The sequence below is a fragment of the Sander lucioperca genome, chromosome 20, assembly GCF_008315115.2.
Source record: "Sander lucioperca isolate FBNREF2018 chromosome 20, SLUC_FBN_1.2, whole genome shotgun sequence".
Lineage (NCBI taxonomy): Eukaryota > Metazoa > Chordata > Actinopteri > Perciformes > Percidae > Sander > Sander lucioperca.
The window spans coordinates 25,740,405-25,756,423 of NC_050192.1; the positions used below are offsets into that span (position 1 = coordinate 25,740,405).

General features: G+C 42.1%; 1 protein-coding gene across 2 annotated transcripts in view; it reads right to left on the bottom strand.

Annotated features, from left to right (window-relative positions):
• Nucleotides 1-16,019, bottom strand: part of slc13a4 (solute carrier family 13 member 4) — a 33,394-nt gene continuing 17,375 nt past the window's right edge. Inside the window, exons 5-16 of one of the 2 annotated variants that reach the window (XM_031306191.2) lie at nt 15,029-15,092; nt 14,629-14,668; nt 14,438-14,524; nt 13,743-13,927; nt 9,547-9,666; nt 9,137-9,238; nt 8,606-8,707; nt 7,715-7,833; nt 4,942-5,060; nt 4,027-4,188; nt 759-896; nt 1-459 (exon numbers count right to left, since the gene is read on the bottom strand). In XM_031306191.2, coding sequence (XP_031162051.1) covers nt 322-459; nt 759-896; nt 4,027-4,188; nt 4,942-5,060; nt 7,715-7,833; nt 8,606-8,707; nt 9,137-9,238; nt 9,547-9,666; nt 13,743-13,927; nt 14,438-14,524; nt 14,629-14,668; nt 15,029-15,092 — 1,376 coding nt within the window. In that variant the 3' untranslated portion in view covers nt 1-321. The remainder of the gene's footprint in view (nt 460-758; nt 897-4,026; nt 4,189-4,941; nt 5,061-7,714; nt 7,834-8,605; nt 8,708-9,136; nt 9,239-9,546; nt 9,667-13,742; nt 13,928-14,437; nt 14,525-14,628; nt 14,669-15,028; nt 15,093-16,019) is intronic. The other variant, XM_031306192.2, reaches the window with a different exon arrangement.

The following is a 16,019-nucleotide window of genomic DNA, read 5'->3' on the forward strand; positions in this document are numbered from 1 at the left end:
AAAAGTGTTTTACCAGAGGTCAGAGCTCCACGCAGTGGCCACTTTAACAAAGGCATTCTGCATTCCTCGTAACGCCCTCTTGTAGCCCAAAAAATATAACTCTAAATATTACATCTAAGCAACAGGTCATGTTTTTTCGCTCTCTTTTTCTCCTCCTCCTTCTCTCCATCCTTCTTCAGGTCCAGTTTGATTTGTCTAAGAAAGGACTGAACTCTGAGCAAGACCGTCCTCTTGACGTCATTTTCTTGTTGTCTTTCTTTACAGAAACACCGCCCCATCTCTTTCCGTCTTTCAGTGATTCATCCTCCACGCCAGCGGCGGTTATAAGCTCCCGGTGACGTTCCTGGCCACGGCCCAAGCTGGGAACTCAGACAGGTTGAAGAGGGGAACCCCCCACGTGGTGATGGCCAACATCACCACCGCCACACCGATCAGGTTCACCCCGAAGCCCGCTTTCACCTGGAGGAGAGGGAGAGGAAAAAATAAGGGGCAATATGTAAAAAAAAAAAGCATTCATCTATTTGAAAAAAAAAAAAAAAGAAAAATAGGGGGTTCAGCAAGAGTTAAGAATGAAAAATGTGCATCCTTCTGATTACATAAAACAACTTTGACACATTGTACTTTTGAGCCTTTTGTTGCAGGTGCAGAAAGAACATGTGACTGTGCGTGTGCATGTGTGTGTGTGTGTGTGTGTGTGTGTGTGTGTGTGTGTGTGTGTGTGTGTGTGTGTGTGTGTGTGCGTGCGTGCGTGCATGTACCATGTCGCTGATCTTCACGTGGCCGTAACTGAAGACGATGGCGTTGGGGGGGTTCCCCACTGGGAGCATGACCCCGAATGACACACACATGGTGGACGGAATCAAAGTGTGGAGGGGGTTGATTTGCAGAGTCTCTGACTGGAAGGAAGGAAGTGGGGGGAAGAAGGGAGTAAAGAGACAGAGAGAGACAGAGAGAGAAAGAAAGGGAAAGAAGGACAAAGATAAATGGAGGAGAGGTCAAAGGGTAAACGCCTGTTAAAAACTGCCTTCATAGGCCTATTAACATTCTCAGAACAAGGTGCAACCACACCTCCAGCTGACAAGTGTGATGAATTTGAGTCCTTTAAAAAAAATTTAAACTGATGGTTTCAGACTCCACATTAGCTCAAGCCTGAAAAGACTACAACTTATTCAAAATTGCACCACAAGTGGCCGGGTTAGCTCAGTTGGTAGAGCGGGCGCACGTATGTGGAGGTTTATTCCTCAACGCGGAAGGTTAAGGGTTTGAGTTTGACCTGTGACAATTTCCTGCATGTCTTCCTCCCTCTCTGTCCCCTTTTATATCTCAGCTTTCCTATCCATTAAAGGCGGAAATGCCCAAAAATAAATAATAATAATAATAATAATAATAATTCCGCAACAAGACTTTTGAACAAAACCAAAAGGACAGCCCACATCACCCCGGTTCTTAAATCCCTACACGGGTTGCCAGTAAGTCACAGAATTGATTTTAAAGTCCTCTTAATTATCTATAAATCTTTACATGGAGCTGGCCCTAAATATATAAATTTAGATGATATGCTAAAACAATATAACCCTGTGAGACATCTATGATCTCTGGGGGTGTGGACGGCTAGTGGAGCCCAGGGCCAAATAGAGAAATGGACTTTTAGTCATTATGCAGCACAGCGCTGGAACCAACTGCCTGATGGCCTTAGGGATGCCTCCACCATCGCAGTTTTTAAATCCAGATTGAAAACCGGATTGTTCAGTGCATTTTTGCTGATGATTACTTTTCCTTTTTTCTCTGTCTTCACTCTTTATTTTCTTTCCTCATTTAATTGTTCCTTTCTTCTGTCCTGTTTTCATAGACTATGTTATTTTTTTATTTTTTTTATTATTAACTGTATGCTACCTATTGTTGAATTATTCTGGGGAACCCAACCTGCCAAGCCCCATGAGGGTTTTCTGGGTTTTCTTTTTTACTTAATGTCTCGTAAGTGTATCATTGGTGGGCTAAAATAAAAAAATATATATATATTTTTCTTATTATTTTTATTTTCTCTGGACAGCACCTTGAATCTAGCAAGCTAGTCTGGCTATGTCCGAAGATTACAAAATCCACCTACCAGCACCTAATTAATAAGTTAAATCATGTTTGTTCGTACATAGTCTGGCATTGCCAGACCGGACTGGCAATTCCACATATCATTCCGGGATGGAGGAAAACGAGCTCTGGTTTATCGGCATTTCTTTAAACCAATCACAATTGTCTTGGGCGGCGCAAAGCGCCGGACGGAGCCCCGGTGCCTCTGTAAAATAGGCTCGGGAAGGAACTTGTTCAAAAGTTGTTTTAGCATCATTTTTCCTCTTATTTCACTACTGCTTTTTTTGCTCTCAACTGCTGTGTCTTTTCTAATCTATGTGCTCTATGCTCTGTTGTTTTACCTTGTAACCTGAGGCCTGTACTACGAAGCAAGATTTGGCGTTAACGAGATAACTTCAGGTTCATCCCAGGGTTTTCTGTACCACGACGGTGGATCACTTGTTACCGGGTTCAATCGCCGTGGTAACTTACGCTGAACACCTAACCTGGTCGGGAGCAGGTTAAGTTGGAGATTAGAGATCAACTGTGTAAAAGCACCGCCTACTGACCAATCAATACTCGCCGGAGCTCGGTGTGCAGAGAGAGAGAGAGAGAGAGAGAGAGAGACAAAGAGACAAAGAGAGAGAGAGAGATAGAGAGACAGAGACAGAGAGAGAGAGAGAGACAGAGAGAGACAAAGAGAGAAAGAGAGAGAGACAGAGAGAGATAGAGAGACAGAGACAGAGACAGAGAGAGAGAGAGAGAGAGAGAGAGAGAGAGAGAGAGAGAGAGGGAGAGGGAGAGAGGGATGCGCTCATAAAAGTTAAAACATTTAGAGACCGACAACCCCGTTAACATTCCCTGATGGGTAGTTTTATAAAATATATATATTTTAATGGGAGGGAATTACATATAGGCTATCGGCATCTTGAGCCGTGTGTTGCCAATGCGCACATCGGTTTGAATTATGTTTTTATATATTTTATTTGCTCTCACGATCGCTTCCACTGCCAGGGTTGCAACTGAAATAATAGGCTAAAGCAACGACAGTTTATGGAATGGACAAGTGTAATTATGGTCAGATAAGTCGTGCCTGACTGATGGAGAAGTGATATTGATAAGTGTTGTGATTTACGCATTTACAGCGTCAGCTATTTTTTGCCAGCTTTCCTTCCTGTTTTAGGAAGCAGCGACTGTATTGCGTATTGCCTGTAAAACCGTGTCTGTGTTTTTCATATTTATGTAGAATTATAATTTGCTCTTCTTATATAAAATATGCGTCTCGGGTAGATGTTTACGATTGGTCATGCTGTGCAAACACCGCCTCTTATGTGAACGCGCACGCCACTGGATTGGGAAACCCTGGGTTGATTGAACTAGTTGTTAACCACCGTCGTGACACAGGTTATGCGGAAACACGGTTGCTTCTGTGCTGTGTCTTGTTTTGTGCCAAGTTCTGATCTGCTTGTGATGTCTTTTTTTGTTTATTTGCATTTTATTACAGATGTAAAATAGCCTTTTGACTAATTCTGTCATTTTTAACCCATGTATAATCATGCATTATATTAATTTGCACCGTCCCCTTTTTAAATAAACTGAATTGAATCAAGTTAAAAATTTTGGACTATAAATTTTTTCTGAGCAGGAGTCTGAGGAGCACAGCCAACCTTGCCGTTTGCGTTGTTTTATGCATTGTTCACGTAAAGTACCTGCTTTATCAATGCTTTATCTAAACACACAAGTCTGGATTTTTGTCAGTGCGTCTTTCTCTTTGGTGTCTCATAACTTACAGGGAGGTTAAAAGGCTCTATAAGGGCACTGCCATGAGCTCCTGGACCCTGCAGACCCTTCCGAACCCTAAGCTCAAACCCAATACATCCTCCACATTGTTTGCACACATTTGCCAGGTATAAGAGAACCGGATACTGAGAGTAAGGGTGTGTGAGGGAGTGTGTGTCGTACCAGCGCTGACAGGATGGGCAGGAAGACGGTGAGAGTCGCCGGGTTGGAGGCGAACTCTGTGACCGCTGACACCAGCAGGCAGGCCAGCAGGGTGACGGCCCACGGAGGAAGACCACTCATAGGCTCCAGCTGTCTGCCGATCCACACCGACAGGCCTGACACCTACACGCACACACACACACAAACACACACAAAACATGTGAGCAGCCTTAAAGGGTAGAGCCAGTTTCCCTTACCCTAGTCTCGCATTGCCAGACCTTCCTCCACAGCGCTGCGGAGGAGGGTCTGGCTAGTCCACACAGCATTCTGGGATGGGAGAAAAACATGCTTTGGTTTATTGCCATTTCTTTAAACCAATCACAATCGTCACTAAGCTCCGGATGGAGCAACGGTGCCTCTGCAAAATAGCCTCCGGAAGGAACTTGTTTCGGTGGAACATGTGTACGTTCAAAGGTTGTTTTAGCCGTGCAACAGAAAACTCAGATTGGACAGATAGTCTAGCTAGCCGTCTGGATTTAGCCTGCAGAGATCTGAGGAGCAGTTAACCAGAGTCCTCAGAAATCCACCGGAGTTTAGAACGCCAACACAAAGAAAGAGGAAGGTGACAGACATCCAGCCGAAATGAGGGACATCCGTCCGAATTTCCGGCAGCACCAGAGCAATCCCGGAAATGAAATGTCGTGGACATAGACTACCCTTACCCTCATGTTGACCTGAATCTCTGCTGCTTAGACCTCATGCCTGTCATTCAAATCAAGGTTGTGCAGACAGACAAAATCACATCATCTCGACTTCTCATCTGGAAACTCTCCTGAACTTTATGAGATAACCTGAGGCTAATGTTGAAGATAAAAAATTGGCTCCTAACCCTCAACAGTATTGTCATACAACAACACACAAAGACACGCATAATACCTTGCAACCAGCAGCCAGTGCATAGCCTCCTCCCACCAGGATGACGATCTCCCATGGCATCAGTCTCTGGAAGTCCTTCCAGGTGATCATGGGGGCCAGCGGGTCATGTGATTCATTATCTGGTCGTCCGGATTAAGACCACAGAAAATATGTCAACACAGCTGGAATGATAATGTGGTAATCTATTGCTAAAATACACAAGTATTAAATTACAGGGCTGGGTATCGCCAATAATTTCTCAGATCGATTCAATTTCACAAGGTCCTGATTTGATTACCTTTCGATTCAATATGAATTAGGTGGGGGAAATTACAGTTGCAATACCAATTTTGCTTTGCTTTCTCAGCGAACTAATGCTGTAAATTGTACAAACAAGATGCAACCCTTAAATATTTTTCATAATGCAGCAGGTTATTGTTTACATTAAGAATTGACCGCCCCAAAAGTTAGTTTAGAGTATTTTTACTTATACATCCATGGTGAAAAGGCATCCATTTCTGGATTTTATTAATCGATATCCGATCACTCAATCGTTTTTAATTGGAGAATCAAGTATTTTAACCCAGCCCTATTAAATAATCTATGTTATCTAATATTATAGTGTTTCTTTACTAAAATATTCAGAATTTTAAAAACTTTTTTGTAATTATTGTGTTTTGGTAATAATTGAAATTTAGAAATGAGTTTCTGCTGAAAAATAACATATTTCATTGTACTGTAGTGTATATGTATGATAGAGACATTTTACAGATAACTTCCGATTGATTTCCCAGGAAGTTTCCAGAAAACAACTATGTAATTTGGTACTAATCATAGGCAAAATAGGAATTATTCAAATAAGAAGAGCTCCATAAAACCAAGTTAATATTATTCTATTGTTCATTTATTATTGGAAACTTTGTTCTACAAATATGTTACATCATATTTAGCAAAACCTCATTTGAACAGAATTTTGTCAGGTCATTTAAAAATGTTGTCCAAAATGTGTTTACCTCTCTGTGTGTTTCACATGGTAAAGACAAATGGCTTGCAGCTGTTTGCATGCCTGAACTACATCTTATAGGTTATGGTGTTCAGAGGTCAGTGGGCCGACAAGTGTCAGCACTAAAACACCAGCATTGAGCAGCACGGCGAAATACAATAAATGTCAGACTTTTCCAGTGTTTTTCAAACGGTTGCACAACTGTGGAAAAGCACAGGTGGCTGAAGTTGAAGTGAAGGGTTTCTCTGAGCCGCTTCAGCATACGGGCAATATATCAACCTGCACAGGCACACTGACACTGTGTATGGCTGTCTAACACTGTCACACATTTAGTGATTACAAGAATATTACAATGGTTGTTCTGACAGACAAAGAAGGGGGTGGGGGAGAGTGCGCGGTCACGAAAGGCTTGTATCATGTCGACAGTTTTGTTATCATTACTTAGAATTCCTCATTGGGGCGACAGAAACTACGCACTATAGCTTTAAGTGATTATCAAAACAGTTGGCGATTAATTTAATAGTTGACATCCAAGGGGGTAAGCGAGCATCCGGAAAGCGTACCTCCTATGGGGAGATTCTGAGGCCAACGAGCCATCACCTTCCGCTAGCATTCCATTGACTGCCATTCATTTTGGCGTCACTTTGACAGCGGATAACTTTATATCTGAAGCATTTAAATACTCTATTTGTCCATTGTTTATTTCTAAAGAAACACGACAATGTATAAAAGGCTTCATTACCTTGTATCTCACGGTATGGCTCCGTAGCAGCCGTTTTTGCAAAAATAGGCTAATGACTGTGTCATAACCACGCGACTTTCTGTCGCACAGTAGAGAAATTACCGTACAGGAGAAGCTCGCAGGCAATCGGGGGGACGTGGAGGCATACCGTCAAGGGAGAAGCCCATAGAGAGTCCATGAAAGCATCGGAACAAAATATTTCAGCAACGTTTTGATGGAATGGAAATACTTCGGTATGTGGCAAGTGAATTCATATGAAGTAACATTTATCCACGAACAAACCGATTTCTCTTGGCACAGCTACCAGAAGACATAACTTTCAGACAGGTTGCTCACGTCACATCTACGTCGTCAAGTTCAGTTTGAGCAGTAACGCTCAGCCATCACCATAAAAGTGCTTCTAATTGACTTCACTGGTCTCCGTCGAAGTCTATGGCGTCGCTGTGTCCATTTCTTTCACTGTCTATGTTGACAACTAGTCGATTAATCATACATATTTTGAATAAAGTTTTTTCCTTTTTTTATTAACCCAAACAAAATACTTTTGTGTTTCTATAGTTTGAATACATCTTCTTTGAGTATCAGATAATTTGAGTAGACTATATTAAACACAATGTGATGTTCGGACCATCCCAGTAAATATATTGGTTGGTAATTGAGGATGATTTGCAATGCTTCTTCATGGACCCCTTTACATTGTCCGATAAGTTAAACCCCACCTGTCGAGGAGATATACCAAATATATTGTAGTGGAGCCAGCAACCCTGGGAATTATTTATTAATATTTATGTATTTTAAGAAGTTTTTTAAACTACAGTTACGGTGGGGCGGCTCGGTTGGAAACTTAGACAGTTCTATTTTTCGAATCTCCAGTTAGCTTTTTAGCACTGACTTTGGGATTTACATGAATGCTGCCATCAGTCTGGGACAGGTCCGAGCCGGACCCTCGTCGAAAAAAATACACTCGCCACCGGGCTAAACAATTTTTCTGGGGGAAACACGGAGAGCTATACCAAAATCTGTTAGCTGGATGAGTGCATGGTCCTCACCTGTGTTCCTGAAACTGGAGGAGGAGGAAGCGGAGGAGGAGAAGGGTCGCCTGGCAGGGATGAGGAAGAGCAGGAAGCCCAGAAGGACCGACACTGTCGCATCGGTCCTGTAGCCTTTCCTGAGAGGGAAACACACACACACACACACACACACACACACACACACACACGCATATAAATATATATATATAAACTCTTTGTATTTATCTAGTTGTCATAAAGTTCAGTGTAAAGTCCAGCGATACTATGTGCATGCTTAAAAGTGTCTCAGTTCATCTCTGGTTGCGTCCGAAATTCCATAGTAACATGCTATTTAGTATGTCTGAAATGTTAGTATGAAACCATTAGAACATGAACTGCATACTATTTCCGGTGAAATATTACAGTATGCAAACACTGGACACTACGCTGGCATAAGTATCCCACAATGCAACGCAGTAGTAATGACAACGTTTGAAACAAACGGACAGCAACCAAGGCAGCTCTGTAACGTCAACAACGCTTTGATTTACATTTCTACATATAAAAATCTGTGACTTTGTCACCTGCGCACTGTTGGTCTAGTTGCATTCCTTTTTCATTACTTTAAGCATTATCTGGCGATGCCGCTAGAGCGGAGGTCAGCAGGAGTTACCATGGTTACGCGTCTCTAATGGCAAGGAGATTCTCAGGAAGTGACGTTGAAAATCACAGCTTAGTGCGTCCGAAAAGATACACGCTACTGTTTATTTACACAAAAGTATGTTGAACGATAGTATACGTATTGAGTATAGTGCATAGTATGCGATTTCGGATGCAACCTCTTTCTGTGTGACAGTGTGTGTCTCAACAATAACATTTGGTAGTGATGACAAAACCATTTGTGGTGTGTCGACTCGCAAGAGCACTTACTTCTCAAAAAGAGATGTCCAGCCGGGCACAAAACCAGGCTCTCTGGTGAACCACAGCAGAGTCATCAGGATGAAGAAAACACCGGTCACCACCTCTGGGTAGCTGGGACACACACACACACACAGAAAACACAAAAGCAAAGGAGCAACAATTACATGAGCGATAACTCGATTGTGCAACAATGTAATGTCTAGGTATGTGAGTAAGAGTAAGACACACAAATACACCCAGGCTACTGCCAAAAGTCTCACATTGTTTACTGGGAATTTAAAACTTGTCTTTATATCTTTGAATGGTATGTGGAACTGGACATTTTTGCAGTGTTTAGAATTCCATACGAGAAATTACCGCCATGACCCTGATGTAAATATTCCAAAAATTTCCCATGAATTTCTGTAGCTAAATGTTGTTTTTCAGTCACAGGAATTGCCCAAATTCCTATAAATATAGCATCAAAAAATTCTAGTGACATCCAGTCAGGAAAGCTAGGACTAAGAAAACACACACACACACAGAAATGCTTGTACACACCTGATGGGTCCCAGTTTGGTGTACTCCTCTTGGATCCTCCTCTCTGAAAGCATCTCTCTCCTGGTTTTGCGTTTCTTACTCAACGAGCATGTCTCCCTGAAGCTGAACACACACACACACACACACACACACACACACACACACACACACACACACACACACACAACAACAACATCATCAACCACATGGCGACCTGACACACTCGCTCTGTTTTTTCCAACCTGCAGCCGCAGGACACCTAAAGGCACCGTGGCTCAACGGCAGACAGACAGGGGATTATCATGAGTCTATAATGATAAGATACACTACAGTACTCCTGCCCAGCAGGTACTGTGGGGTATGCACACCAACATAATCACACAGTGCAGTACGATACAAACTGTAAAATACACCCCCAAACACACACTCACTTGCAGCCGAGGAAGAGGAAGTGCAGCCATAGCCAGGTGAGGACCAGCATGATGATGGCGATGGGGAAGCTGAAGATGAACCACGTGCCAAAGTTTATCACCTTTGCATCTGGATAGCGACTGAAGAGACAAAGACAGAGATACAGAGTTACTTGCGCGTGTGTGTAGGTTATTTTATACAACGTTGGCTGGAAATGAGCTTTGCAGTCGGGAAGGAAGAGGGCTGATAGGATATGTGGTCTTAATTTAGAGGAACAGTAGCACTGACATTAGCACAGGGGCCACCAATCCCATCCAACAAGGTCCATCACTAAATAACTGTCCCATTGATTTGATATGGTAATGTGCGATATATTGCTGTTTAAATACCACTTGTTCTTACCTTGTCTTTATCTGTTTTTTTGTGTTGAATTGTATATGTGTATCCTTTATGTACGTATGTATTTTTGTGTCAGCACTAGGAAAGTGTTTATTTAAAATGCGTCTGAATAATCCTACAATGGATGGACCGTGAAAGCGGCCAGACACGAAAATATAACATGTTTTAAAGGCTGAACCTTGTGACCACTGACAGCACTTGTACTGATAAGAATTGAAGCTAATCTGGGTTAAAAATAACCATTTGTCTCCCATCAACTGCCTACCTTGACCTCTGGTCTCTGGTCAGTTTGCTTTGACAGACAGTTTAGACTGACAGCTCTCTGCTTATTAACTCGCCACACTGATACGGGGTGAGTCAGTAGTCAAAAAAATTCTTTGGATTCCAGCTTCTTAAATGTGAATACTGTTCTAGTTTCTTCACTCCTCTGTGACTGTAAACTGAATATCTTTGAGTTGTGGACAAAACAAGACATTTGAGGACGGCTTTGGGAAACACAGATTGACATTTTTCACCATTTTCTGTCATTTTAGAGACCAAACAACTAGAGAGAAGATTAATCGACAATGAAAATAGTCGTTAGTTGCAGCCCTACAGTTTAGTCGTGTAGTGCCATCCCAACTCTGTGTATTTCCACGAGGCATTTATCTCCTGCTGAAGCTGTCAAGTTAGGGTTATGCAAAAATAGTAATGGCGCCATAATGGATGCTCACCTAAATCTTGTTGTTTTGTAAGTCCAGTCTATCTCTTTTTGGGGAAAGGCTATCTGCGGGGGTATGTGTTTGTCGGTAAGTTGTCTGTGTGTGTGTGTGGCCCTATGGCTTGTTTTCCGCTGACCTTCAAAGGAGACGGTCCCTGAACACAACATTCCCACAACATGTGGCTGCTTCGACTCCCTCAACTTCCAGAGACAGACATACATTTATACTTGAAGATGGGACAGGTTTAGTGACTGAGTGTGGACGCTGACCTGTGACCTAGGACTGACCTGATGTTGCCCAAGTTTTCCCCTCGTCTCATCTTACCAACAACATGGCGTTATTGGACAAACCACCACAGATGGAATTTGGATGTACTGTAGCGATGGTTGCTGTCAAAATTGTTTTGACTGTAGCACCTCCTCCTTTTTCTTATGCTAAACAGCTATTTTGTAAATATTTTTTTCTGTATTTATTGTTTAATGTCTAATATATATGTTTGTTTGTTTATGTATGCACCAACCACCAAGGCAAATTCCACGCAAGTGTAACTTACCGTGGCAATATAAACCCTTTTTTGGTTCTGATTCTATCAGTGTCAAAACATGAGAAAAGATGCTCTGTACTTTAAAATGAATACATGAGGAGCGAGGTTAGCCATAAACATTGCTCATATAAATGACTGTGTGTCAGCGGTTCAGTACTACCACTGCCCAAGTGTTTGTGTGTTCCCTCGACAGCTCCACTTGATGGACAGCAGGAGCCACTAAGATCACTGACATGTGGACACACAGCATCAAAGTCCCTGTCAGTGTGAGGCACAGTCAGAAATGTTTGCACAGATGAAAGTCACGCTTGTTATTTTTGGTTGTATAAAGAAAAGAGAACCACGGTAGGGGGTCAGAACCAACCGACGGTGCAGAGAGTACCAGTGGTCATTCGTCTTCAGTGCACTTTTACATCATGTGATATACTGTACATCACAATACTGCACTAAGTGCAACTTGCACAAACATAGGTTCTACTTACATCTTTATAAATAATATTTAAGTAGGTTGTACGTTTTTTATTGGCCACCTGAATCTACGTTTGTACATTCTTCTTACCTTTGTATTTTTATCTTTATTTTTTGAACATCTGTTCTTGTATGTATATTGTGTATGTGTGCTGCTGTGTGTCTGATATTTTGCTGCTGTAGCACTGAAATATCCCAATTTTGGAAGTGAAGTAAAGTCTATCTAATCTAATCTAACTCTAAATCTAATCTTGAAGCTCTAACAGAGCCACGCTGTACAGGTGATAATGTGTGTTTGCTCAGACATGCCTCGCTGAGCTCTCTGCTGTATGGATAATAAGCAGGGTAAAGGTGACATTTAGAAATGATGATGGTGTGTGAACTCCCTTCAATAAACCTCAGTGATCCATCGCCTTCAATTACTTAGTTTCACATGATTTATATGGAAGAAAGCACACACAAAAACCTGGCGACACTGAAAGTGTTCAATTACAATAAAGCAATACCACATAACCAGTGATGTAGCACTAGTTTTAAGAACAAAAGTAGGTAAATGATGGTCTAGAAGCTTTGATTTTAATCATTGCATACAACTGTCAATATGTATCAACAAAGATTAACGTCACCTTTTGTCCCCATCACTTTTGAAAAGCAAAGTTGTCAAAAATGGTCTCAAAACACAGAAAACACAGATATGTGGAATGTTTTGAATGTGCAAAAAAGTTTTGAACGTGCCCTGCAGGAATCTTTCTGGAACACATATGAGCCAGGGGTTTATAAATGAATTAAAATGCATAAATGTATCACTGAAGAGGTTATTTCCCCAAACAAGAAAGGGAGAAAAAGAGAGGAGGGAAAAGAAAATCATGCCTACATGTGTCTGTTGACTCAGCAGAGATAACATGAAATGAGAAATGATGATTTTGTTGAACTTCATTTGAAAGCAACAAAAAAAAAAGATTAACGTCAAGCCCAAAAATGTGGAAAATGCACAAAAGGCATAGCATAAAAGGAAATTTACTGAGCATGCAACATGTGATCGCTTGACCTTGTCGTACTAGTATGGACTTGTTGCAGAGGACTTGAACTGACTGACTCAAGATGTCCGGCTCAGTTCATTGGGTTTACATGCAATTTGACTTTATTGGACTAAACTGAACTAAAACTCAAAAGGTAATATTTAGGGGTACTCTAATATTCACTGCTTGGATTGATTGCTGTTCCTGGTAACATCACACACACACACACACACACACACACACACACACACACACACACACACACACACACACACACACACACATAACCTGACCTTTGTCCAACAAGCTGCAACATGAAGGAGGCCATTCTACTGGACTTAGTGCTGTGGCTGGAGGAAATTGGCTCTGCCAGGACTGTAAGGGCTGATTAGTTTGATCTCAGACCCTGCAACCCCCCACACACTGAGTTAACATGAACTGTCCCAGTCTGACCAGCACAGCAGCCAAGAAACCAACCAAGCTGTTAATATGCTTGAGTTGAGATCAGTGTCATCTGGGGCAAGTCAAGTCAAGTCACAGGTTATGTCAAGTCAAGTTGAGTCCTTAGTTAAGGCAAGTCAAGTCCCAAATCAAGTCACTTTTTTTTTTTTTTTTTTTACACCCAAGATAAAGCACTCTCACCTGTAGTATCCAGTCTTTATAAAGAGAAAAGACAAGGTATTAGTAGCCCATCTCATAAAATGATTGGCTAGTCTGTATAAAGTACATACATACTTGATAGTTAGACAGAAACGTGACAACATTAAACAATACTATTTTATATTGAACATCTAACGTTCGAACTTATGAATACATGCCAGTCATCCGATCCGAGTAATCATGCCTCAAGTCAAGTCTCAAGTCATTTATTTTTTGTCAAGTCGCAAGTCATCAAAAAGGTGACTCGAGTCCAAGTCACCAAGTCTCAAGTCTACATCTCTGGTTGAGATGCTGTCTACAGGAGCTAACACCAGACCAAAAACACCTGTCTGATACCAGGTTTTAAAGCTGCTTTAATATTTACTCAGTGGATGGTGGATGCTTGTCAGCCCAGAAGGTTGGTAACTGAGCTCATGGGTACCTACGTGTTAAACTGCTCGGCAAAGATGAGGTTGGTTGAGGTGCCGGTGATGGTGATGAGGCCACCGATTGTCGCAGCGTAGGTGATGCTGAGCGACAGGCATTTACAGATCATATGATCCCTCTTGGTGGGATACTGGGAGTCTCTCCTGGCCTTCACCCGCTTCACGTTTGGGATTTCCACCGCAACCTGAGAGAGAGTAAGGAGAATATTGCAAATGTATGGAAAATGTTACTGACATGGATTGGCTGTAACTGGTCAGGGATTGGGGAGTGTTACTGTCACACATCCACCTGTAGGTCAGGGGTGTCAAACATCCAGCCCCAGAGCCATAACCGGCCCGCCAAAGGGTCTAATCCGGTGCACTGGAGGACTGAGACATAATGTATTGTTGAAATTGCACTAATTTTTCTTATGATATCTCAAGCTGTTCATCATTGGTCGTAAATAGATTGTTCATTATGTACCTGTACCCGGTTATTATGCAAAGGCAAACTGGTGTGGCCCACTTGAGATCAAATTGGGCTGTTTATGGCCCTTGGGATAAAATTAGTTTGATAGGTGTCCTGTGTGTGTGTGTGTGTGTGTGTGTGTGTGTGTGTGTGTGTGTGTGTGTGTGTGTGTGTGTGTGTGTGTGTGTGTGTGTGTGTGTGTGCGTGTGTGTGTGTGTGTGTGTGTGTGTGTGTGAGTGTTTCTCACCTGTGGCAGGTATCCATTGGTGTCCCTGGTGAACTCCTGGTTAGAGGTTACCTTCAGACCCAAACCATTCACCTCCCCAGTCTGCACCTGACAAGAACAAGAGACTCAGAGAGAAATACTTCACTTACATTATAGAATTGCTAATAATGTGACTTCTGTTTACTTGGCGAAAAAGCCTTTGTGGCTCTCACCTCACTCAGTGTGGAGAGCTCCTGCTTACAGCAGTCGCTGCTGGAGGGAGGAGAGAAGAGAAAATGAAGACTTCACAATGACTTACGATGTTAAATAAGATTGGGGTTACTATTAATGCTGGCGGTAATCAAATGCAGGAGCGAAATTTAAAATGTACTTTATACTAAGTGGTCAAAACAAGAGAAATAACACAAAAGTGGCATGGACTGTGGTACATACTGGGAATCACTGGTAACTGCAATTGGGAAGAAAAAAAAGAAAAATTGTAGAAAAATAACTAATATTTACCTCACACCCAGTGAACAGAAAATATGCTTGCACACACACACACACACACGCACACACACACACACACACACACACACACACACACACACACACACACACACACACGCCTACCTGTCGTTGCGATAGAGCAACTCTAGCTGGTTTTTGTCCAGGTTCTCTTCTTTGTCTGAAACAGCTGCAGACAACAACATTCATCACCAGCGTATAATGGGAGATGGAACTTTGAAAGTGTTCTGTTAACAAGCGTACAGCCCAGGTCGGACCAAAGATTTGCTTTCTTGTAGCTGGATATATCATTTTCTGCGTCAAGATATGAATGTGGGTAACGTTAGTGATGGTCAGATGCTTGCTACAGTTGCATTTCTAGTGATGAATCGGTGAAAACGTTTTATTTATGTGATCCATGCTTAGTTCTAACGCCGCTCCCTCTCTTCAGTCACTCTCTAGCTCGCTCAACCACATTACCGTGCTCGCGCGCAGTCATTGAGCCTCCATTAACTCAACCACTTGACAGTTTGTATCATAGAAATAAAATGGATTATGGATAATTTTATTTCTATAGTTTGTAGCTGACTTTACAAGCTGACTTCTCTATTACGTTCTAAAACCAGCCTCTGGAGACTTGACCAACTGAGTTGCAGGCGCCACCATCAGCTGGGGTCCGTTTCAGGTAGAAGGTTTAACAAACTCTGAGTCTAACCCTGAACTCTGAGTTGATTTACCCTGAGATGGGAAACTGAGTTTTCGGTTCCAGAACAGCTGATATGAGTTGGTTCAATCAACTCCGAGTATGTTCACGCACGTGCACCACCACAATAAAAAGGCAGCATGAATGGAGCCATGATACTACAATTCACCATGGTAACAACCACAAACAAACTGGTCGGCGGAAATACTCATGCGCACATACAGCGAGTTTGAACATGTATTTTGTTAAAAAACCAAGACAGCGGCTGCTGCTGCAACAGAGAGAGAATTGTTGTGGGAGAAAATTGCTGCTCGAGTCAATGCATAAGCATTGACAATGCATTTATTTCATATAATCACAGTTAACTTATAATATTACTGGTGAAAACTGGAATTGTATTACACCTATAATTTC